This window comes from Lytechinus variegatus, chromosome 1, assembly GCF_018143015.1.
Source record: "Lytechinus variegatus isolate NC3 chromosome 1, Lvar_3.0, whole genome shotgun sequence".
Lineage (NCBI taxonomy): Eukaryota > Metazoa > Echinodermata > Echinoidea > Temnopleuroida > Toxopneustidae > Lytechinus > Lytechinus variegatus.
This window is the reverse complement of record NC_054740.1, coordinates 10,483,168-10,509,146: the sequence shown is the minus strand read 5'-3', so window position 1 is coordinate 10,509,146 and position 25,979 is coordinate 10,483,168. Positions and strand designations below refer to the sequence as shown.

At 37.1% G+C, this 25,979-nt stretch overlaps 3 protein-coding genes across 10 annotated transcripts in view; 1 reads left to right on the top strand and 2 right to left on the bottom strand.

Annotated features, from left to right (window-relative positions):
- Positions 1-7,811, bottom strand: part of LOC121427157 (medium-chain acyl-CoA ligase ACSF2, mitochondrial-like) — a 31,541-nt gene extending 23,730 nt beyond the window's left edge. Inside the window, exons 1-2 of the mRNA XM_041623456.1 lie at positions 7,452-7,811; positions 109-274 (exon numbers count right to left, since the gene is read on the bottom strand). Coding sequence (XP_041479390.1) covers positions 109-274; positions 7,452-7,603 — 318 coding nt within the window. The 5' untranslated portion in view covers positions 7,604-7,811. The remainder of the gene's footprint in view (positions 1-108; positions 275-7,451) is intronic.
- Positions 7,812-11,225: 3,414 nt separating this feature from the next.
- Positions 11,226-18,751, top strand: LOC121426871 (programmed cell death protein 2-like). Of its 3 annotated transcripts, XM_041623382.1 has the most exons (8): positions 11,226-11,433; positions 14,518-14,678; positions 15,076-15,298; positions 16,063-16,421; positions 17,045-17,158; positions 17,674-17,825; positions 18,291-18,485; positions 18,540-18,751. In XM_041623382.1, exons 1-7 carry the CDS (start codon positions 11,329-11,331, stop codon positions 18,464-18,466), a joined length of 1,290 nt encoding a protein of 429 aa, XP_041479316.1. In that variant the 5' UTR covers positions 11,226-11,328; the 3' UTR covers positions 18,467-18,485; positions 18,540-18,751. The 3 variants fall into 3 exon arrangements, with proteins under 3 accessions (XP_041479316.1, XP_041479245.1, XP_041479325.1); XM_041623311.1 differs by having other exon boundaries at positions 18,291-18,751; XM_041623391.1 differs by lacking the exon at positions 14,518-14,678 and having other exon boundaries at positions 11,254-11,433; positions 18,291-18,751.
- Positions 18,752-20,834: 2,083 nt separating this feature from the next.
- Positions 20,835-25,979, bottom strand: part of LOC121426430 (trichohyalin-like) — a 100,124-nt gene continuing 94,979 nt past the window's right edge. For all 6 annotated transcript variants that reach the window (XM_041623060.1, XM_041622768.1, XM_041622849.1 and 3 more), the window contains 2 exons: positions 24,323-24,425; positions 20,835-24,004 (listed from right to left, as the gene is read on the bottom strand). In XM_041623060.1, coding sequence (XP_041478994.1) covers positions 23,982-24,004; positions 24,323-24,425 — 126 coding nt within the window. In that variant the 3' untranslated portion in view covers positions 20,835-23,981. The remainder of the gene's footprint in view (positions 24,005-24,322; positions 24,426-25,979) is intronic.

Genomic DNA, 25,979 nt, shown 5'->3' with positions numbered 1-25,979 from the left:
CTTTGAAATGTTTCCTCACTGAAACATCAAATTAAAAAACTGTGCAATTGTAATTGGGCAAGTTTTGAGCTATAGTACAGATACAAAACAGTAGAAAATAATACTCACTTCTTCTCTAAACTGTGAAAATGTCCTCCTAACTTTGTCTCTTGAGAAGACAACATACTCTCTGTCAGGAAACTTTTCTGTCGTATCATCTACAACCTGACCAATGGTCTTTCCTAGGAGAGGGTAGGTGGGATCGGCCTGACGGTAGCTTTGATTGTGGATGCAACTGAGTGAAACAAAAGAAAGGTAGATGTTCGTGATTCTATGGATTGTTTCCAAAGGATCTACTTTCAAAGGCGAAGTTCACCCTGCCAATAAGTTGATTAGATATTCTCAAAACAACAAAATGTGGATTGAACACTGTTTATCCTGTTTCTCACTTTTATTATTGACCGTCTCATACGGTATCCTTAAAAACATCATAACAAAAGAACACTTACGATACTACAATCCTCCTCACCTTGGATTGAATGTTAAGCCTTTAAACATTGTAAATACAAGTGTACAGTGTAACTGAGGAGCTACTGAATGTTATAATGGACTCCTTAACTGCTATACTGCTCTTACCATGTTCAATGGCCAAAACACAATTTGTTTATTACATAAAATCACTTTTGAAATAAACCAAGATTACTGATCAAAACATTCAACTTATTTTGTTTTGTCTTTTTAACTTCGTTTGGTTTACTGAGCTGTGTTTTCTACCTTTACATCTCAATAACAATACATACTGTAATGCAAATTCAACTTTATGCAAATGCCTGTATGCGAACACTATCAATCAAGTTTCTCTCAAAACCTCAAAATAAAACATATCACCAAAAATTTGTCAGTTTCATTTTCATTTTCTTCATCATAACATAAAACAACTGGGTTTTTCTTTCACTTCCATTTTCTTCATCATAAGATAAAACACTCATAGTCCTCCCTTTTTCCTCCTTTTTTTTGTACACAAAGCTAAAAAGAAAAGAAAAATGGTCAAAATTATACTACACAGATATTTGTCACCCTGTCTACTTGCAAAACACAAATACAATTGTGTCATTTTGAATTTTGAAAAGTAACCCTTAAAATGTGGGCACTGTAAATATTAAACTGGTTAGCATATTATCAGTTTACAGGTAAAACAACAGAATATGAGTACTCCTTTAAAAATGTGTTGTACAATATGAGTGAACTAACATCCAGAGGGTACAATAACTTTGAATAATAAAACAAGGAAGCTTGTATGGTTGTTTTAACTCATCAACTCAGAGAAATGCATAACTCTTCAGACAATATACTGCCAATTATAACATTTGTACAAAAATGTGTGAAGGCAATTAACAAAACTCGTTATGTGTCTGCCATTCTTAGACATTTTCAAAAATTATCAAAAGAAACAAATGGAATATGCATTAAAATGCACTGTTGTCTTCTTATCAATTTTCTTGTTTTTTTCGGATCATCAGGTAAGCGTTATGTTACTTTTGATTGGAATGTATACTTAGTCATGGTACAAAATCACGAAAACGTAACGGAGGACGGCGCTCACGACGCGGATTGCGCCGTGGTACAGCAGGCTGTAAACGTCCTGCTGGCATTGGGACATTGTGTGCATTTGGAGGAAAATGAGTCTCCATGTCATCATCATCATCATCATAGCGATTGGAAGGGATCGGACCGCTATACAACTTGAATCGCGAACAGTTGCGTGTGATGTAATGATTGGCACAACGAACGGTAATGCGAGATCCACGCTTTCTCACGACTTTGTATGGCTGCGGAAGATATGGCGACTGGTGCTTTGGGACCATTCCATCCCTACGAACAAGCACAGTATCGCCAACAGCGATTGGTGATGGTTGGGTTTTTCCGCGACTGTCTGCATAGCTTTTCATGCTCTGTTTCTTGTTTCTATCGCGATCGCGAACAGAAGCATCGAGGTCATTGTGATGTTGGTGAGATGGCACTTCTGGAAGACGCGTGCGTAGCGGTCGTCCAAAAAGAAGGGTCGCTGGGGGAACCCCTATAGTAGAGTGTGGTGTCGCACGATAGTTGCGCAAGAACTTGTATATTTCTTGCTTCCAACACTTGCGTTCTGCGATGGCACAGCGATAGACTTTCTTGAGTGTTTTCATGAACCTTTCAACCTCACCGTTAGCTTGAGGCCAACGCGGTGTAACCTTCCTATGCCTGAATCCCAGGTAGTTGGCAAACTGATTGAATTCCGCACCATTGAATGGTGGGCCGTTATCGGTACGGACCACAGTAGGAACTCCAAAGCTTGAGAAGATTCGGTCAAGTTTCGGAATGACCTGACTTGCTGCAGTAGAGGAAACAATCTCTACTTCGACAAAACGCGAGTAATCATCAATGACTACCAACATGTGATCACCGCTAGGAAGGTCGGCAAAGTCTACACTAACCTCTGTCCAAGGCTGTTGTGGAAGCTCCGTCATTCTAAGTGGTTCCTTGGCGTGCTCAACGGTATTCATCTGACAGGACAGACAATCACGAACTGTGTGTTCAGTCATACGATCAATGGAAGGGAACCACACCTTCTCACGCAAGAGAGCCTTTGTCTTAGTTATGCCCTGATGGCCCTCGTGTGCTATGTCGATGATACGCTGCCGAAGCGAACGCGGAATGACGATACGATGATCGCGTAAGAGCATGCTATTGCCATCCGATACAGTGAGTTGATCGCGTACTTCATGTAGGCTTCTATATTCGCTCTGCAATGATGCATCTGCAGCTGCTAGAAGATCATTCCAGCTATCCTCCTGGATAGCACGCATACAGTTTTGAAGAACATCATCAGTGCTTGTTGCAGATACTATATCCTCATGCGTGACTGTCTTTGGAATCGCGTTTGCTGCAATGAAGGAAACCTGCTGTTCTGCGATTTCTTCTTCTGCTGATGATCCTGCGCTCTCCGCGATACGCGGGTGGCGTGACATGTAGTCTGCTGGGTTCAATTTTCCAGGGTGGTATTGGACCTGGAAGTCGTACGCTTGTAGCCGCAGTAACCAGCGTTCTATGCGGATCGGCGGCTTTGAATGGGCGTTATTGAACATTGATAACAGTGGCTTGTGATCTGTGGTTACAACAAATGATCCACCATACAAATAGATATGAAAGTGTCTGACAGCCCATGTGATGGCCAATGCCTCCCTTTCGGTTTGCGAGTATCGCTGTTCTACAGGTGTCAATGACCGACTAGCTAACGCGATAGGGATGACTGACTGTGTGCGCGAGTCATGCTGGACCAAAATTGCCCCAAGACCAAGAGGGCCTGCATCGACAATAACCTCTGAGGGGTTTGCTGGGTTGAAATATCCCATAGTACAGTGTTGGGAGACTAGCTCCTTGATGCGACTGAATGCTGATGTTTGAGATGGTCCCCATGTCCATGGCACGTCAGCTTTTGTGAGTTGTCTGAGAGGAGCAGAGATGGACGCGAGGTCAGGAATGAAACGAGCACAGTATGTAACCATGCCTAAGAAACTGCGCATCTCTGAGATGTTTCGTGGCTCTGCAACAGCGTTGATTGCATCCACCTTACGCGGATCAGGACTGATGCCGTTGGATGTGAAGACATGCCCGAAGTACACTACGCGATCTGTGCTGAAGACACACTTAGCAGGGTTTAGCGTCAAGTTCACTGAGCGTAGACGCTGCATAACAGCATGAAGTCGTGCATCATGTTCTGCTTGGTCGCGACCGAAGACAAGAAGATCATCGCTGATGTTCAGCACACCTGGTAGGTCCTGAAAGGTTATCTGTATTGCATGCTGGAAAACCTCAGACGCGGAACAAAGACCAAAATTGAGCCGCTTGTAACGAAAGAGCCCAACATGTGTAGAAAAGACTGTGTACTGACGCGACTCTTCATCGAGCTCAATCTGGTGATACCCAGAATTTAAGTCCAGCGTGCTGAATGTTGTTGCCCCATTGAGAGATGCGATAAGATCATCAACTGTTGGAATGATGTGACGTTCACGCTTGATGGCGGTGTTGACATTTCGCATATCAACGCAGATGCGAATGGCCTCGCTATTCCGCTTGGGCACGACTGTGATAGGCGAGACCCATGGCGTAGGTGTGTTCTCCACCTTTTCAATGATATCACATTCCAACAACCGGTCAAGCTCCTTTACCACTTTGTCACGCATGTGAAATGGTATACGACGATGTGGAACAGCTACAGGAGTTACAGATGTGTCTGCCTGTATGTGATAGCGATAGTTGTTCAGTTTGCCTATGCCGGTAAAACGATCTGGATAGACTGACCTAGGCGAAGCTGATGATGTGGCATATGTGAGTTTTACGAGATTGAGGGCAGTGGCTGTTGCTAAGTTCAGAAGCGTAGCACCATCATGAGAGGTAACGTAAACTGTAGTGTTAGCAGACGACGACTTGTAGCTTACTGTCGCTGTGAAGGTACCTTGAACATCAAGAGGGGTGTCACTGCCATAGCCGTACACAGGATCAGAATGTACAACTAAACGTGGCTGTGGCGTGATCCTAGCGAATGTCCGCTGAGACATCATCATGACTGATGCCCCTGTATCGATGAGAGCACTGATGGGGGTGCCATTTACATGTACAGTTACAGTTGGTTTAGGCACTTCAGGTAGTGATTGTGCCTGGACATGAAACTGGTAGTGCTCATATTGACCTGTACTTGGAGGTTCTGGGCCTGAACTCTTGGTTTGAGGGTCAATGTGACAGGTGGTAGTGGTACTGGCTTGGACATGTTTAGCACTAGCAGCTTTAGCTTTGTTTTTAGACATACATGTACAGTACTTGGCAAAATGATTTTGCTTACCACAGGCATGACATGTCTGGCCCTTGGCTGGACAAGGTTTGTGTCGGTGTGGGAACACACCTCCACAGTTGCGGCATGTAGAGTGCTCAGTCTTTGCTGTATGGTGTTGTTGCGACTGTCGCTGACGTTGCACTGGGTGTGTACGATTACGAGCCCCAACCGCTTGGACGGTCATAGCGGTAGCTTCAGCACCCTCGATCACTGCAGCATGACGATCTGCTTGTTCATAAGCCCGTGCTGTACTAAGGAGTTTTGTCCAACGAGATTGTTTCTCGCAATGCATGTCGGCGTAGCTTTTGTGAATGGCATCCAAGAATAATTCGCGACTTAATTTCGCCATCCTTGTCAGCAAAATCACACGAAACAGCAAGTTTTTGCAATCGCTGACAATAGTGATCAACAGTCTCATCTTCACTTTGTCTACACTGCCTGAACACAAAACGCTCATATTCAATGTTCACTGATGGACAGAAATGCTTTTCGAGTGCTTTTTTGGCTGATTCATAGGACTCACCCGTATCAGGTAATGTGTCAAAAATGTCCGAAACCTCCGGTCCAGCATAGTGGAGGAGAAGCGCTCGTTGTTGCTTGGCATCGTTGATAGCAAATGCCGTAAAGAAATTATTCAGTCTCTTGACGTATTTTGCCCATCTTTGTCCAACTGTTGCCGGCTCATCATGCACAGAAAATCGTTCAAATTGTGGGAGATTCATCCTCACTCAACTCGTCGCCAATATAATGATTAGATATTCTCAAAACAACAAAATGTGGATTGAACACTGTTTATCCTGTTTCTCACTTTTATTATTGACCGTCTCATACGGTATCCTTAAAAACATCATAACAAAAGAACACTTACGATACTACACACCCTGCCAAAAAGATTATTGCAAACATAGCAGAAAAAACAATACAGTATTGGTGAGGGTTTGAGGAAAATCTATCAAAGATCAAAAAAGTTATTAGAAGTTTAACCTTTAGATTTGTGACGTCATATGCGAGCAGCTTTCCATGCATCTTGAATTGAAAAAAAAAATTTAATGCTCTTAGTCAAAGGCAAAACTTTCCCTAATTTTTTTCTACCCAATCTTGAAACTGGATTATTCACACAGACCCTACTTGGTTCCTAGTCGTGATTTTGATACACCACATAACTTTATTTGAATTAAATGTAAAATTAATACAGATCTGGGGCCCGTTTCTCAACACCTGGACAAGTTAGTCATATCTTTATCCACAAACTACGGAGTTAGTTCCAATCTTACTAAACCTGTTTCACGAAAGGCTTCCTAACTAAAATACCTTGATATCGATACTATCGGTAAAAGGAGCAGACGAGACGTAGCCTTAGTCACAAAATAGCATAATTTTCAAAAAGAAAAATTATGACAAAATTGCAAATATTGTGATGAATTGGGAATTACATCTTTTAAAAATAATAGCACAGGTAAATTATGCATCATACATACTTAGACCATGAAGACTGGGGCATTCGATTGCTGAACAATGGAATTATGAATAATTTATTTCATGACTAAAAAATCACATGTGGACGTTGAGATGGGTACCCCCGGGATATCCAATTTTAATAGTTTACGAAAGTAAACCATAACGGTTTTATTTGTAAAATTATGATAATTATACAATGTTTTACGATTCCAAACATCATCGAAATATAGTTTAACACTTTTTTTATAAATCTTTGATACCGATCTTACGATTTGACAAATCCTACGCATAAATTAGAGATTAGAATTTATCCAAATGTCAATAGGGTCTGAAAACGACAAATACAAGTCCAGTTATGGATGGCCTGACGTGGTAGAATTTTTATCGATTAAATTATTTTACTATTTCAAAATGAATGGTTTTGTGGCGTTTTACCAACAGTTTTCATAGTTACTTTGTATTACAATGATCATTGAATGCATTATCCCACTTATTTTGGGATGTAATTTCAACCTCTATGATTGATTACGTAAGATTATAATTTTCAAATTTCTCGGCTCTTTTGCATGTCATAGTCTACCCACGTGATGCCACTACGTCATTAAGAAAGAAGTTATGACAGGTTCGGAGGTGTCATAAATATTTAGTGAGGTTGTTGTACACGATCTTGGTAAAGAGGGCTTCGTGAAACGGTTAGCGGACAAGTAGCTCACTATCTCCGATTTAGTCAAGAAGTTAGACTTATGACGGTGTTGAGAAACGGGCCCCTGGAGTCTGGACTCTAGAAATTTGAGAAGGAAATTGATTGATACCTTAACTACTTAAAAAGCCATAAAAGCCCCTTACTTATTTTTTTTATTTATACCTGAATTTGTCTAATCTTGCATTCTCTTATGCTAATACTCTAGCAAAACAACATTTTAATATATTTTTAACGAATCTCTTTTTTTCCTTGACCGTAATTGTTTACAAAAGTTTTGTAAAAACTTTAACTAGAATTTTTTTTCTTCATGCACAAAAGATAATGATCTGCTCTTTGAAAAATCATAGGAAAGGACCTGATACCGAAGGAATCTATAAAGAGAAATAAGGTTGAAATGTGGTTCAGCAAAAATCAAAATGAAAGTCAAGACAACTGTACCTGGTAGTAAGAAAGCGGCCTGTCGGTGCAACGGGAAGACGATAACAATCACGCCTTGGGGTTCGGCGTGGGGAAGAACTGTTGGTGGTGGAGGAAAGACCGGCAGCGGAGCCACGCCTCCCGAGTGGTACGAAAGTCCGCAATCTTAGCATTATTGTTCGGATTTCTGAAGTTTGTCAGCTCAATCGAATGAGATTAATATCAAAAGTACGTATTTGTGAAAATGTTCCTGCAGCTTTTTTCAAATGGTCATCAAATATAAACTAATGAGAAGCTTTAAAAAAATGACAGTTAACCATTCGACAGCCACCACTCAGAGTCACATTCATTACACTAAATTTGCTGCTCGCTTGCGGCATATCGCATGCAGGCAATTTGCGAGAATCCGGCATATATAATGCACATGCAGGGGGATCATGGGCGGGGGACCGGCCCGGGGGGGTATTATCATCTCTCCTTTTATATCAATATATACTAGTATATTATGTAAAATTAGAAGGATAATAAGTAGACTGCATTACATAATAATAAATTTAGCAGTGACGTGCAGATGGGGGGGGGCGCTTGGGGCTTCCCCCCCCCCCCCCCCCCCCGCTAAAAAAAACTCACAAAAAAAATAGAATACGGTCTATAAGTAAAGAAAAGGAAAGAGAGAAGGGTGAAATAATATTTTAACATTATCACAAAATTTGATTTTTGTAAATGCTCAGTGCTGAAATGTACTTCCTCGCTCGCTTTTGTACTTTAACGCCAGTTTGCCCGATATTTGGCTCATTATGCCACTGGCTTGGGGCCAGATTTCAGAATTTGATCGTCATATTTTTTTGTGTGTGGAAAACCTCCAAAGGCCCATTATATATTTCAAGAGCCATGGGGGCGGATCCAGTATTGGGGCGGGGACTTATGATGGGAGATAGGGCCTATAATGCGTTAGAAAATGAAGACTGATTATGCAAAAAATGTGCAGATCTACCACATGTTGGCTTGTTGCAACAAGTTATTCTAGTTCAGTTGTTCTGTCTGTCATTCAAACCTTTACATTACACCTGCACTTTTAATTTCACTATGTTTTAGTGTTAATGAATTTTGGAACATATTTTTTCCTTAATTGTAGTTGGTTATATATAAATGTTGTTGCCTGCAGGGCTAGGGGCCGCGGAAGAGTTTTCAAAGTGGGGGGGGGGTGCAAAAATCACAATCGTATTCATAGTTACGTTTTTACCCCCCCCCCCCCCGCTTCCGCGGCCCCTGGCCTATTTATTTTATGCTTTTGATTGTGAACTCATCGTCTTAATTCTGACTTTTTGATGAGTATGTTTAATAAAACCGAATTGTATTTGCAATAATTGTAATTGTATTACTGATTTGTCACATGAATACCCTTTTTATTCAGGTATACAAGATAAATAGGCCCATATCACTGACCAAAATGTAATACGAGCACGAAGTGCAAGTTCTTTTGTATGACCTAAAAACGAAACACTTTAAGCAGCATATTAGCATTCCTGATTATCACTAAACAATGCGAGAAACGAAACATCACATTTAAGCATCTTACAGATGAAGACTAGGTATACCTTCAATAGGTATACCTTAGTTAAAGGTCAAGTCCACCCCTGAAAAATGTTGATTTGAATAAATAGAGAAAAATCAAACTAGCATAATGCTGAAAATATCATGTAAAAAAAGAAAGTTATGGCATTTTAAAGTTTCACTTATTTTTCACAAAACGGTTATATGAACGAGCCAGTTACATCCAAATGAGAGAGTCGATGATGTCAATTGTTTGAAATATGAAATATTTTGATTTTCTCGTCATTTTCATGTGAAATGAAGTTTCATTCCTCCCTTATTGTGGAATTCCATTATTTTAACATATTATTGTGCTTCATGAAGGAGGTCCTCATCATCAAATTCGTAAAAATTGAAATATTGTATAAATTATTATACTGCTATTAATTCAAACAATAAAAACAAAAGAAATACATGTAGTGAGTGGCATCGACTCTCTCATTTGGATGTAACTGGCTCGTTCATATAACTATTTTGTTACAAAATGAGCGAAACTTTGAAATGTCATAACTTTCTTATTTTACATCCGATTTTGATGAAATCTTGAGCATTGTGCTTGTCTGATTTTTCTCTATTAATTCAAATCAACATTTTTCTGAGGTGGACTTGATCTTTAACAATGCTAATTCCACATGTTCAGGGAGGAATTAATCGCTGTTTCACTTGACAAAATTAGAATATTTAAGATTTCATATAATAAAATTCAAAAGAAATAGTGAGTGGATGATGTCATCAGTCTCCTCATTTGCATACAGACCAGGGGCCCGTTGCATAAAGCTTTTTACCTGAGAAAACTCAGGTTGTTTTATCGAACCTTAGTTTTCAGTTTTTAGCAGAGTTTTCTCTGGTAAAAAGTTTTATGCAACAGGCCCCTGGATGTGCATGATTTTTTTTAAATTAAGCGAAACTTTAAAATGTCATAACTTTCTTATTATACATCCGATTTTGATGAAATTTTCACTGTTATGCTTTTTTGGTTTTTTTTATTCATATATCAACATTTTGTTGGGGTGGACTTGTCCTTTAAATAAATAATGGGAGTGCAAAGCGCGAATTGAAGTTTGGTATATAATATACTGAGGCTTTTTAAATCGATATGTAAGCAAATAAAGCAGGCATGGAATGCAAGGTGAAATTCAAGTTGATACTAGGGAAACCGAGTTGACCTGAAAATTTTCGAGAATATGTAAACAATCATAGACCTGGGCCGGAGTATCATTTAGTTTACTTTATAGACTCCCAAAGTTTTCGGGAATGATTAACCACTCCTGGCACATATGATATGCTACTCTCTTTCGCTCAATTATTATTTGACTTTTTTGTTTTATTTTCTTCTTCCTCTTACTTTCTATCTTTATTCTATCTCTTTCCCCCTTATCCTTGCTTAGCTCTTTATTCCTGGGAGCGGTATCCTCGATCTTGCCCCAAACTAGCTCTTGCATATTATCTTGTGCAAGGCCATCCCACAGGCCCCAGCCTCTATACTTCCCCCTTTTTCTTGTCTTTCACTTTTCCCTAAATTTGCGCGGCTCCCCTCGATCCGCGTCTAAAAGGCAATTAAGCTCATTTCGTATTTCCTTTTGTTATATTTCACCATGCAGCTAGGCCTTTATAGGGATTTTTTTAATTAAGAGAGACACGTATACGGCTCAAAAGGTGTATTAAAAAGTTTGTCAGCAACATGACAAGCCACCATCACTACGCTCAATGACATAAGACTAGGGAGTGCAGTCCATAGAGATGTATACTAATTACATCTCTATGGTGCAGTCCTTCGTCTAGTTCAAGTTTAGTTCCCCCGGCCCACCCCTAGTCTGCAGGCACAGACCCTCATTGGAACTTTGATCAACAAGTGTGCATCCACGCAAAGACTAGCACAGTACACAAGGCATGAGTAGGCTGCACATTTAGACCCTTATTTCGAGTGAAGGGTTTGCCCAGCAGACTAGCCCACCCCCTGGTCTTCTCTCTTTTCCTTCCTTTTGGTTCCCCTCGCCCGCCCCCCCCCCTCAGTCTCTCCCCGTCTCTCGCTATTTTCTTTCTAATTCTATCTACCTTTTCTTTTATTTTCCTTTATAATATTTCTTTATCTTCCCATTCTCTCTCTCTCCCTCTTTCCAACTTTCCCCTTTACTTTCTTCCTTTTCCTCAATTTTCCTCGATCCTTTTCGCTTTGTGGTGGTGGGGGTATCGAGACAAGGGTAATGTATTGCGCAATCAAGACATGTGACTGTGTTGTGTTACTACCGTACGTAGAGACCTATTCTGCCAAATCCGTGTTATTAGAGAGATAATCTTTAAAATAATGGCAGCCAATGCATTTCCCGCTTCCCTTATTGGTGTAATAGATGAACGGATCGATAATTCTGAACACAGTGCATGGGATGTTAATAAAATTGGAGGAAAACCGGCAAGTATACAAGATTACAAGTTAACTACCGACATTTTTTTTGTGTAGACCCACGCGATACAATTTGTGTATGCATGGAAACGATGGATCCTACTTCCTATTAAAACTTAATCCTAGCTTTATGAGTTTCTGAGCTCGTACTCGTTTGACATTCGAGTTTCGACCATTTCATACTGATGTCTGTAATGAGTTGACGCGCACACATTTATATAAAATTAGTTGGTGGGGATGTTCACCTGATCCTGACGGATCAAAGTTCAGAATTTTTTTTAGCATGGCATGCCATGCCATGGTCATGCACTCATTCAATGAACAAGATTATGATATAACCTTGTTCTCAGCACTCATTCAATCATGAACAAGGTTATAATATAACCTTGTTCTCAGTTATATCTCCATGTGTGACAAAATAAGGGTGGCAATGTTTGGCTTATTTTCTCTTTTTCTTTGGGGCAAATGCTTGATTTTTTTACACTGACAGTTTTCATTAGTATTTAGTCATTAGACCTGTTAATTCATACTGCTTGGCTCTTATTTAAATTTGATTCTTTATATAATTTTTTTCTTAATTAAAAATAGAGATCAAAAAATGAAAATTTTCTTGCCATATTACTTTCCACCAATAGAGGGCGTACACAAAAATATGCCCAAATTTCAAGTTTTTGAGCGCTCTGGTGAATACAAAAATTATTCCCACATTACTAATGATAAATAAATTAGTACTGTATGGAAATTAGTAATTTTGGTCACAAAAGTGATATTTAATAATTTTCTAAAGTGTGTGCTCTATACAGCATTGGCATACCATAGTCCTACCTGTAGATTCTCCACAGGCCAGATGGTAGCAGTGAACAAGTTACATCTCCATGTGTGTCTCATTTTCTTTTGGACAAATGCTTGATTTTTTACACTGTCAGTTGCTATTACAGCTTTTCATTGTATAACTTGGCTCTTAAGTAAATTTTATTTAATTATTTTTTTTCTTGATGAAAAATAGATCTAGTGCTTGAAAAATGAAAATTTTTCAAGCACTATTTTTTTAATCTAAAGAATCAAATTTACATAAGAGCCAAGTTATATGATGAATAGCTGTAATGAAAACCGAAAATGTAAGAAAATCAAGCATTTGTCCCATAGAAAAAGAGAAAATAAGCCAAACATTGCCATCCTTATTTTGCCACACATGACATGGAGATGTAACTGAGAACAAGGTTATATCATAACCTTGTTCATTGAATGAGTGGTTATATGTCATAACCTTGTTCATCGAATGAGTGGGCGTACACAAAAACATGCCCCCAAATCAAGTTTTTGAGCGCTCTGGTAAATACAAAAATTATTCCCAAGTTACTAATGAAAAATAAATTGCAACTGGAAATTAGTAATTTTGGTCACAAAAGTGATATTTTAAAGTGTGTGCTCTATACAACATTGGCATACCATAGTTCTACCTGTAGATTGGGTGATTTCAAGTTCGGTGTTGGTGTTGGTGTTGAGAGCATAAAAAGTCCACTGAACCGAGCTCCAACACCGAGCTGAGTTCAGAGGAAAGATACCGGTTGTGTTTATCGATAGCACATGACGTCACGCCTCTGCTCTGCCCTGCTAAATCATCTCAACTTCACGCGAGAAGTCTCGACAACGAAAATAAATTGGAGAGAAATGCATCAAATTCTCATCGTACAGAATACAAATGCTTTAATTAATTCAAGAATTCAAAAGAGTGAACATTCTTCTTCATCAAAATATATAAAGTTCAAATAATTTGAACTCATCTTAACTGTAAAAACAAATTTTCCGGGGATGTTTCATCGTGTTTGCCGCCTGTTCACGAGCTTGAGATTGCCAACACCAACACCGAACTTGAAATCGTGATTTTCCCAATCTCTGGGGGTTGGTGTTGGTGAATGGGGAAATTGCACGTAGATTGTCAACACCAGCCGCAGTGCTGGGTTTAGCAGACGATACTCAACACCATTCTTCAACACGAACTGCCGGAAATACGTCATATTTTTCAAGGTCAATCCCAACACCAGCCTAATTTCAAGTACGGTGTGGCTGGTGTTGGTGTTGTCACAACACCAACACCAGCTTTCAACACCGTACTTGAAATCACCCATTCTCCACAGGCAGGGTGGTAGCAGTGAACAAGTGTGGTCAGCACACAATTTAAAAAAATCATTAAAATATCACTTTTGTGACCAAAATACCAATTTCCGTATAGTTGCAATTTGTTTGGAAATGTTTGGCTTATTTTCTCTTGTTCATGGGGACAAATGCTTGTTTTTATGACACTCTCAGTTTCCATTTATATAATTGGCTCTTAAGTAAGTTGAATTGGTTTAATTATATCATCTGAATTGATAATAGAGATTGTATTGTGACAATTCAGGCACACTTTTCCTTTCCACCTCTAGAGGGCCCACACAAAAATATGCTCAAAATTAAAGTTTTTGAGTGCTGTGGTGAATAAAAAAATCATTCCCAAGTTACTAATGAAAAATAAATCACAACTGTATGGAAGTGAGTATTTTGGGTTATGAAAGTGACAGTTTAAAGAATTTTTAAAGTGTGTGTTTATACTTTATAGATCTACATACTTAGATTCACCACAGGCAGGGTGGTTGCAGTGAGAAAGTGGATACTACTATAGCCTATAGGTAGCAGTACAGCTGCCATTGGTATGGTATCACTTTGCTGAACTTAAAAACAAAAGGTTCCACCCTGGCCCTGCCGCTCCCCCAAGCTATCGACCTAAGAGCATGCAGTATCATAACATTTTGAAAATAAAGCAGAGTCAGGAATAAGATATCAGAAGGGGGGGGGGGGTGTCGCTGTATACAAACAGTCACTTTGTAATAACCTGATTCGTATTTTAATCTAAATCAGGCTCGACCAGTTCTGAAAAGACTGGCAGTATTCTCAGTATTGTACTCTAAGATATTAAGAAGTCAATATCACCTCATTGAAGCATCAATATATTGCTGACAAGGAGATAGACATGGAAGCTCGACTGCTGCAATAGCATTCTTCCAGCATTTGTAGTTAATTGATGATTGTATTCGTTTTCTGATGTGAGTATAGGATTGGATGAGTAGCCGTACCCCACACCCAAATTGCGATGCTTGCCAAAGTTTGTTGACCCTTGTGAGCCAGCTGTACTGCCCTCTAGATGGTTCCGTGTACCATAGAACAATCTATGTCTTTACATGTCTGACCGGTCCGTGTCAGCAGCACTCATACAGGTTTGTATGTCATGGTTTCAAACTGTGTACTACAGGGTGCTTAAGAAAAATTGATTTAAATCTTTTATGACAAAAGTATCAATTTAGTAACAAAATAGAGATTTCGTCAAGGCTGTTACTTCTGACTCGTGATGCCACTGGAGAAAACCTCCCATAGACTTTGTACACATGACTTGGGCTGAGGCTGAAGCCAAGGCCAGCAAAATGTCTTCTTGAGACCGGCTTTGACTACATCCCTGGTAACAACCAGACTCATGAACTTATTGTCTTTTGAATAAAACTCTGATTAGGTTTTGAAAAGTTTTGTATAGTAACGTGAATTTAACCTGAGTAAGAAATTATTTCTTTGCTTTTTAATTGATTGACCACAAGCCCATTCTATTTCATCCAAATTCAGTTTTAGAGTCTTCAGGACTCAGAAACGAGTGGAAACCAACCCTGCTGATATTGGATCCGTGTCTGGCCCTGTACAGGAACCAGTGAATGACGCAGCGACATTTGACACAGATTGGTGTGATGATGCAGATGATTGGGGCGATGATAGTGATGGAGTTGGAGGTGATCAAGATGCTATTACCCAACTTAGTATGAGCAAGGAGAAATCTTTTGCAGCAGTTGTGGTAGGTTTCCACCCCATGGACCAGGGGGCCATGACGGTCCCCTTTAACATTCTATTCTGGTTATCTGAAATCTGGTCAATGGCTAGGAGATAAGAGACCCACTCATCCAGGGAATATTAAATTCCACAATTGCTTGGAGGAATCCACACAGGAGACCTTGCAAGACATGGGGGAACTGTCAAAGAAGACAGAACAGTGTCAAACATCCTCCAAATTGACTCAAATGACAGGACAGTTTAGGAAGAGAGCCATCAAGAAAATGAACTGTCCAACCCCACAAAGTCGGGAATAACAGACTTTAAATACTGATGATGACAGATAAAAAGCCACCGAAATATCCTTTTCTTGTACAACTTTTAAAACTGCACAATTTGCTGCATATGGGTATAGTATCGCGATGTCACATGCTTTTTGTGATACAATGTCATGTCAAAAATGGCTCTGTTTGTTATAATTCATCAAAGGCTTTTAGTGTATGATGTATGGAATGTACATTATGAATCTTTCATGGTTATAGATTTCAATTCAAAAAAAAATCTAAGAAAAAAAAATTTGAACATTTTCTCATTGTCCCTTTTTCAAATTTTAAGGTTAAATTTAACCACTGATACTGGTATTCTAAGAAATTGAAAACTGATTGATTCAAAAATATTGGAGTCACATCGATCATTTCATTGTTAGTTAATCACAAATTTCCCATTTCTGAATTTTCCTTATTGTGCAATAATTCACCTCTGCTTTTAAACATGCATGTCATCCTGCAGGCGGCAAATATTGATGATCCAGGTTTACCAGCAGTCAACAACACCGTGACTCGATCCAATACCAGTGAACTTGAGCATGGTCTTGAGCAACTCAGCCTGCTTACGGAAGGTCCCCTTAACCAACATCAAGTGCAGCCTTCTTCATCAAAACCAGTATCTGCCTGGTCAGAAGTGGTTTCTGAACCTGTTACAAATGATGATAATGTTCCAGAGTTTGTCTCCTACTTCATCAATGTGTTTGATGAGCCTTCGGCGATGAGCGAAGATCTGTTGACGCATGAACATCAGCTCATGAAGGAGTACCAAGAGAGGGAGGGTGTCTCATTATCAGAATGGCAAGAATATGCTGAGGGAAAGAGGTAGGGAAACTTTACCGAAGGGTGAAAGGGTGATTTGTTGATTTTGTTAGTTGTCTTGTTTCTAGACCTGTTGAAACCTGAAAATGTTCCAAAATTAATCTCCAACATTTATGAATGTGCTTGAAGGACAACAAAAGTTTGTGAACTATTGAGCATCATATGATGAGAGAATATCAAAAGAGGGAGGATGTCTCATTGTTGGAATGGCAGGGGTATGAGATAAAGGTCAATGGAATACACATAAGTAAAAGGGTCATTTTTAGTATGTACTGCAATTTCTGAATGATTAAAAAAAAAGAGAAACTTTGCCTCGATCACATCCCCTATATTGACATTTCAGTAAAAACAAGTAATTTATACTATACTAGGTAATTTCATCAAGTAAATTCTGCAATTTTTATTCATTTAAACTTACGTTATCATGTTACGTTAGTTTGCACAAGGACAAGAACTTCATGTTGTCATTTTGAGAAACAATAGATTACTCTGTCGCCCTGTGCTCCAAGGTTTTAAATCTTGTTTTGTCCCCATTGAAGGTGAATGGCTAGATGAGAGTTAAGGAACATTCAGTCCTTTATCTTTTATCGAGTTCATTCCTGCATGTTCTACTCTTCTGATTTTAGTGGTAGCAGAGGTGGTAATGGTGAAGGATACGAGAAGGTCACAGCCAAGCATGGGGACAGAACCTTTGAAAAGTTTATTAAAAAGATCCAGACCTGCCCTGGACAATGCATAAGGTAAATTCTTATCAAGAGCTTTTAATGCATGTGTACATTTGATTTCCTGTTTGCTCATATACTTAACCAAGATTAGTGTACTTGTATGTATGCCACCACTCATTGTGTTCAATATTTTGATATGCAATGCTTTCATGAGGAAAGGATACCTGATTTCAGAGATCCTCAAATAATTAAATCAAATTTGACATTTGTCCTGCCCTGAACTATAAAGGTAATTTCTTATCAAGAGCTTTTATGCACATATGCATGTATATCCTTTTGACTCAGTCCACCAATATATTAGGGTTTGTAGGTCAGAAATCATTATGTTCAGGTTTGTGATATACATTGCATTTTAGTGGTTGATATTCCCCTTTTTCAGAGATATAATAGATAAATAATAGACAAATATTTTGATTATAGATTTAAATAGTAAGAGTTGTTTCTTATTGAGTAGTTTCATGCATGGCAGATTATCATGGAAAATAAAACAAATACCATTGCTGGTGGAAAATCTGCCATTGTATTATCAGGTATTGTTATGGTGGGGAACCTCTTTGGATGACGGACTCCAATCAACGGTCAACCAATATACAAGCCTGTCCTCATTGTGGAAGCAAGAGACTCTTTGAATTTCAACTCATGCCTGCCCTACTACCCTCTTTGCAGTTTCTTGATCAACAAGGTATTCATGTAGATAATTATTACAAAATCTAAATTGGCAACACAATGAAAAGAACATAATCACTTTTGAAAAGAGAAAATTTGCAACTTTTTCATCAAAATTTGGCTATAGTATTAACGTTCAATTTGACTATGTTATATCCATTTTGATTTTCGAAATTTGTTTATACCTATGAGGAATGTAGTCTGCTTTGCAAACCCTTTACTCGAGTTAAGTGGTCTGAATACATGGCCTACAGTGAAATTGAAACAGCAGGTTTTAAATGTGCTAGTCTGTTGTGAAGACCAACTTATTGATGAAAGTTTCAATCAGGGTCTGTGCCTGCAGGCTGAAAAATCCTTGAGATTCCAAAGTTCTTTTCAATTTTTAAAATATTTTTCCAGCTATGTGCAAAATTTAATTTTGTTGTTCTGGTGTTTGTAGATGCCTTTTTTCTCCCCATGTTTGATTGTTCTTTATTTACAGCCCCACCTATTGACTTTGGTGTGATTGCCATCTTCACATGTTCAAGAAGCTGTTGGACTGAAGAATGCAGTGACATGCTGAGAGAGGAAGCACTCGTAATTCAGCATGATCCAGACAGCAACGCCATCATTCAGGCAGAACAGAAGTTAAAACACCTCAAACAGAGCAAAAGATGATTTTTAATTTTAAGAGAATAAGGAGCCAGTCTTATCAATAACACGGTTGTGATTTTCAAGAAATTTGAATTATTGATGTTCACAAGCAACTGAATGCAGGGTTTTCGGAAACTGAATCCCACTGTGTTAATTTTGCGGTATTCGGGTATAGTTTATGATTTATGACCAAGATTATGTAACACCACTCTGGACTAGGATAAATTGTTAATTGAAATATTTCCACTTACACTTTTGTTTGGTCTCATCCTGCTTGGTCTAATCCTATTTTATATACAAACAAATCCTTCTCTTAAAGGACAAGTCCACCCCAACAAAATCTTGATTTGAATAAAAAGAGAAAAATTCAACAAGCATAACACTGAAAATTTCATCAAAATCGGATGTAAAATAAGAAAGTTATGACATTTTCAAGTTTCGCTTCATTTCACAAAACATTTATATGCACATCTCGGTCGGTATGCAAATGAGGGAACTGATGACATCACTCACTCACTATTTCTTTTGTATTCTATTAAATGAAATATAAAATATTTTGATTTTCTCGTCATTGTCATGTGAAATGAACTTTCATTCCTCCCTTAACACGTGGAATTCCATTAGTTTAACATTTTGTGCTTCAGGCAAGGAGGTCCTAATCATCAAATTCATAAAAATTGAAATATTGTATAATTCAAACAATAAAAAACAAAAGAAATAGTGAGTGACATCATTGACTCTCTCATTTGGATGTAACTGGCTCGTTCATATAACTATGTTGTTAAAATAAGCGAAACTTCGAAATGTCATAACTTTCTTATTTTACATCCGATTTCGATGAAATTTTCAGCATTGTGCTTGTCTGATTTTTCTCTATTGATTCAAATCAAAATTTTTCTGAGGTGGACTTGACCTTTAACCACATCATCAAATACTCATTTGGCTCAACCCCTCTCAGTCTATATACATGTAATTAGATGAACTGATTATGAATCTAATTTTAATTTGGGCTATTCCATAAATGATCAATCTTATTGTATGTATGACCCCCATTACTACTTCTTGAACTGCTCTAACCGTGACACAATTTGAGAAGATTGTTGCTGCTTCTGTTTTTCTCTTTATTTATTACAATAAACTTTTTGTTGGGGTGGACTTGCCTTTAAATGGCTCCCAGCCCTGGATTCCCCAGGAAGTGGGGAGTCTTCATACATTTCAATTATAACTGGGAGATCTCTTATCATTGATAAGAAAATATTCATCATGATTTGTGAAGACAATTCATATTTATAATATATCTTTAATAAACCCTCACATCATTATACATGTAGATACAGTATTTAATTTGTCCTTATTTTCGTTGGAAAGTGGTACATGTTTATTTTTCCAGCCCCCCCCCCTTCAGATGTTTAATGGCAGTAACAATGTACAGTACAATCAATTGATAGTGGTGAATGTTCCTTCATGGGATTGCTATTTTAGTAATATGGCAATGATGTAACCTCATATTGTCTGACAATAGTCTCCTAGGCAAAGAAGATCGTTACTTATGTCAAGAAGTTTTTATAGAGCTTTCCTCCAAATTTCAAATTCTGAGTTACGAGGCTTGTACACCCCATCTGATTTAAAAAAAAATTACTTCAGATGATACAAAAGAAACTGTTTTGAAAAACTTTGAAAACTTAAAATGTCACAATTTTGTAATTTTTATTTAGCTTTGATGCTGTTTTTTTTTCTCAGTATATTCCAATCAACTTTGTGTTTGGGTAGATTTGACCTTTAAAGTGCAAGCCGCTCTGATTTTACAAAAAAGCCTCAGCAAACCAAATTTAAAACAAATTGGTTCGCAATGACCAAATGTATAGCCACATGAATACCTAATGGGTCCCATTGAAATCATTGTAATTTGGCCTTGTTCATCTATAATTTATTTGGAAACAGGCCAATTTACGCCAATTAAAATGGAGCTAAGTAGGTATTTATATATGTATGATGATTGATTTCAAGTCCAATGTTGTGACTGGTGTTGTGATGCCACAACACCAGCCTAATTTCAAGTGCAGTGTTGTGACTGGTGTTGCCCCCCCCCAAAAAAAAAATACCACCAGCCTCCTTTCTGGTTTGCCACAACACCAAACCCAGTCTCATTTCAAGTAGTGTTATGGCTGGTGGTGTTAGTGTTACCACACCACCAACACCAGCCTAATTTCAACCACAGTGTTAGGGCTGGTGTTAGTGTTACCATAAAACTGACACCAGCTTTCAACTCAACACCATACTTGAAATCACCAATTGACTACAATAAAGCTGATCAATCATAACTGAACAGCAAAATATGAAAAAGCATGTAAACTCAGACACGATTAAAAAGAATGACTACACAAGAGCAAAATTTCCCTTCTCACCGATCAGCATTTGATTTTTTATTACAATTTGTAAAAATGCAACAATTTTTTCTTTTGTTATCTTTCTTTTTACAATAGAAAAAGCTTTTCATCTGTACAACAGGTGTACCGATATAATTCTCATTTTTCTGTATATTACACAATATGGTAATCAATAAACTCGCTATTCATATTGTAGGATGGGGGAATATAGCATATCTTTGAATAATTGTTTCACATACAATATGATCTACATGTATCTGTTAAAAACATTTGCAACTAGAATAAGGTGAAAAGTCAAACGCGGTAGTAAAAAGTCTAGATGCAGTAGACCAAGGCACTTCTGTCCAACAACTTTATAAAAACATGTACCGGTAACCAAATTTTTTAGGCGAAAAGATGTCAACTGAATTGAGTCTTCTTATATCAAGGGGTGAATACCTAAAGTTAAAACACCTTAGATTAGGAATATATTCGCTATTAAAAGTGTCTAACCTCACACTGATAACTCTAGGAATTTCATTTTTTCTTTTATAGTTCGGTTTCTGCCAAGTCATCAGTATTGCGAGGTTTAGAGAGTAAAAGAATGACATCTATGAACTTCATAACCTGGTGTTCATAAGAGTTTTAAATACACAAACATAATATAGTTTCTCTTTTCAGCCAACATTATTATCAATATACACAATCTAAATAAACTGGAAATCCTATTCAACAGGATGTTTATGGATTGAAGACTAATATATTAATTTTGATTTGCAAAATTATCTCAAACTAGAATTTAATTTGATATGATAATATCAAACACTTTCAATTATGGTGGAGGTCTGGAATAAGACTAGGTGCTATAATTTTGCTAACGTAGCCTAAGAGCTAATAGTGAGTGGTATTGTTTCAATATCTGTGTTGTAAACTGTATCGGTGATGTAAAAAATTCATATTTTCTGTGAAAGGGAAGATTAGGAAGGAGTGACCATTTGCTTGAATTCTGTCTTCACAATGTTCACATTTCCACATCTTTTTGTGGAATATTTGAAAGCTGACTGGTACGATACTTACACATCAGCAATTTCAAAATATACCATATATCAAAATAACACTGCTGAATGAAACGTTACAATCAAGACTAAATCACCAATATCAAATATGCAGTGCTGTATATCATATAAAGATGAATATGATCTTTAAATAAAAATGAGCTCGTTTTAAATAGGATACAACACTAGCATATCACACACTAATGTACATGTACAGTATGCCATTTGTAACCGTGCAAATAAATTACATAATATTGTTTCTTCTATTCTTCTGATCATTTTTAAAATGACAAATATCTACGTACACAGATCTTTCAGGAAATATGTATATTTCATCAGCATGCTTTATATCGAATATATCGAATGTACATGCATTTCCTAAAATGTTTGAGAAATATAACAACCTTATCATTTAGACACCTAACTAAAAGAATATGTCTCGAGCTGTATACCATAAACAAAGAAATTAATGACTACATAAAACTCCATATTACACCATGCCATGTTTTATTTTTGGTATCCACTAAATTCCCTGAACCAATTGCAAAAAGGATAATGATATATTTAAAAATCTTATGAATATACATTAAAAATACTTCTTAAAAACAAAACATGCTTTATATCTATGAAATCTGAAGTACAAATTCTACAAAATTTTTAAGTATCAGGTACCAAAATATCTTTGTATTGAATATTTACTGAATTTTTTCAGCTACCTATAAAGTCTTCTTTTTAAGTAGTATCCATTATGATACACATGCCTGTAAAAAATTTAGTGACGGCATTGTCAGCTTAACTTGAAATTTAAGTAGGGTACAAAAAAGTGAAAATGTGTAAGAAAAATTAAGAACCTGAATACCTATATGATTGTGTTTGAAATACATTTCTTAAAATTTAAAAAGTTAATCAAGTTAATGCGAATCTAAATGGCAGCACTGATTTTCTTGGAAAGAATTTCAAAGCATCTCTCCCCCTTTATTCACCCTTTCTCTCTCTCCTCTCATTTCCTCTGAATACTTCACTGAATACTTAAGCCAAATCCTGCTCTGAATAAAATTCTGAATACACAATTAGAATCCTTGTTTTCCCGCATTTCAGTGATATATTATATAAGACACATTTAGTTTCCTTGAAGACTGCAGCAACAAAATAGAAAATGTTCATACTGAATCATACAAAGACATCCACCTATTTCTGAAAGTACATGTATTACCATATTTCAAAGAAAAGCTGGAGTAAAAACACATTTTAACTGTTCTATATTATGATGTACTTCTCTTGTTCACTATCAATTAAAGAGCAACAAATGATGATACTTAAAATGATTTGGGGGTCAAGTGATCACATAATTATTGAAAAAAAATCATAAAATGTTACCTTTTTCAATCTAAAATAATTTCGAGTGACTTTAGGTGTAAATTGCTCTGGGGTAAATGCTATTTTAAAATTGAATACCAGCTTGCAGAGGATCAATGATTAATGGTTCATTTAAAATGCAACCTAGCACAAAATAAACTAGTATTATATGATCCAGCCAACCTTTTTTCCTAAGTCTTTCTTCTGTATAAATAGAGTTTTCACAACCACGACAGACACTTTCTGGAACGTTGAGAATCTATTGTAAAAAGTCCTTCATGACAATGCACCCTTTGTCCAAATAGGTGAATCAAAACGGCAGTGACGTCTTGGACAAAAGACATATTTGCCATTTTCCTTCAGCTCGGTATCTGAGGACGATCTGCTGTCCTGGTTTACAAATTTTTGACAATTACGTCCAAGCTGTTCATAGTGATTTGACGGGCATTTTCAATTGATTATCAACCTTCTAGAAAGTGTCTGCATAGTGGTTGCAAAAACTCACTAATATCATGTGTAGGAGAATATGGTGACGGATGTATAACTTCTTGTAACAAGTATATATTGCCAGCTGGACTTTTCCTTCTTTGCAGCCTCTAAATACAATATCATTTATCACATTACTTAGATCTCTGATTTCTTTCTCCTCCCTTCCTCTCCCCCCTTCATCCTTCCCTCCACCTTCCTTTCACCCTCTCTCTCTCTCTCTTGCCCATAGTCTTGGTGATCAGACTCCAATGATGACTGCATCATTCATCACTGTCATACTTCTGTGAATTCAAATCCTGCGTAATTGGAGACAAAAAGAAAGAATAAAACATTGTATAATAGATAAAAGGTAAAAGTATGGTAATAATAGCTTGATGGAATGGAACCCCCCCCCTTAAAAAAAAATTGTTTGAAAGTGCATCAATTTTCCCTAATGCATAAATACACAAGCCTTGACAGATTAAAACTCCTTCATGAAGCTGTACTATGCACAGTACCATCTTATTCAAAATTACATTAGGACCACAACACTGAAAATGACGCATGAGGGCAGCAGACACAATTTTACAGGGGTGGCTTGAGTATGTTACAGAACAAAGAGGTCGTCATCTTACCAGCGTCATTGCTGTAGCAGTTTTGACAGTGTAACTTGTTGGCTCGGATCCGGACATCAGTACCCTTAGTTCCATTTCCGAGCTGGATGTTGCAGACACAGCACTAAATAGATGGGACCAAAGAAGTAAAAAAAAAAATATCATTTGAGGAAGGAATTTGAATGAAAATGTCATATGACAAGAACAGAATGACGAAAGGCTACTGGTATGCCCGCAATATCAGAAAATTCACTCTCTAAGTTTTCTTTTGTTCACAATTTTCTGTCCGATATATTGATAGAAGATAAAACTCAAGCCAGTTATGTTGGTTATGCATAGTGTACAATTATTTGATACAAGTGCTGATTTATGTAAAATAATGTTGATATTCAATTATAAATATATGTAGATAAAGGTTTTCTTCACATACAGTGCAAAAATATTTTGGAAACAATTAAGACATCTGTTAAAATACAAAACTTAACGGTTCATGTATTTTTTCTTAACAAGCCAAAAACATTAGTAGTTGACTGTCATGCACATAATTTCTGTAGTTAAAATAATTAAGAAATTATTATAATTTAGAATTTCCAGGAGTTGGGGGTGCAAGAAAGTAATTTTTGAATGGTACCACTTCAACGAATAAAGGATTAATTGAAAATGCTGAGATTTCAAAGAATTATGATAGCCAACAAGCAATTTACAAAATGGAATGAGCACAGAATTGCTTCTATGTGAAGAATATCATACCGTTATCCTTTATTTTATTTTTATTTTTTTTTTAAAGGGGAGGCAATTAACTGATTAAATAAACATGTATATCTTTTCAAGCTGGCATGCATTTTAATTTGAATAAGCTTTGAAAACACAATGTGCATGAGACTATGGTAATTCTAAAACTTTTCAGAACAAAGAATTTTATAATGAAAGCAATGGTATAAGACAACCCATTTGTTAAAGTTTCAGTGTCTGGCTGCATTCCAGAAGTCTGTATCAGAAAACTTGATATATAACATATTTAGAAATAACATAAAAGCTACTGAAATTTAATCGGATGATAGCAAATTTGTTATAAAAGTTGTGCATTGTTATCATTACTCATTTGTATGAAATGGGACCCCAGTTTGACAACATAAAATGAAATACTAAATTTGGCTTTTTTTTCCAAGAACATCTGAAATATAAATCTTGAATTCATAATTGATATGATGATCAGATCCCCATCTTACAAAGAGTTACGATTGATCGATTCAATCGCAATATGGAAATCTGTCAATGTCATATTTTTTTTCTACAGGAAATTTGCTCAATGTCTTTTGAAAAAAAGAGAAGCATGCTGAATTGTCCAGAATGAAAGTGAATGTATGGATATACATAATTTTTAGAAAATATTTTGAACAAAAATGTATTTTAGATTTGACGTTGTTGGTTTTCCATTGTAAGATGGGCCCAGTAGTCATATCACATTATCATTGCACTGAATTCACTACCCAGTCACATCGGCAAAACATACTCCAGACCGACCAAAAATATTACATTTTGTCCAATGACATTCCATCATTTGGTTTGGAGTCTGTTTCCTTGGTGTGACTCTAGCATTTGAGCTTAATATGAAGACCCACATAGTTGATAAGCTGTGCAATTATCTAAGGTGCAATTTCCATGATGTAAGGTACCA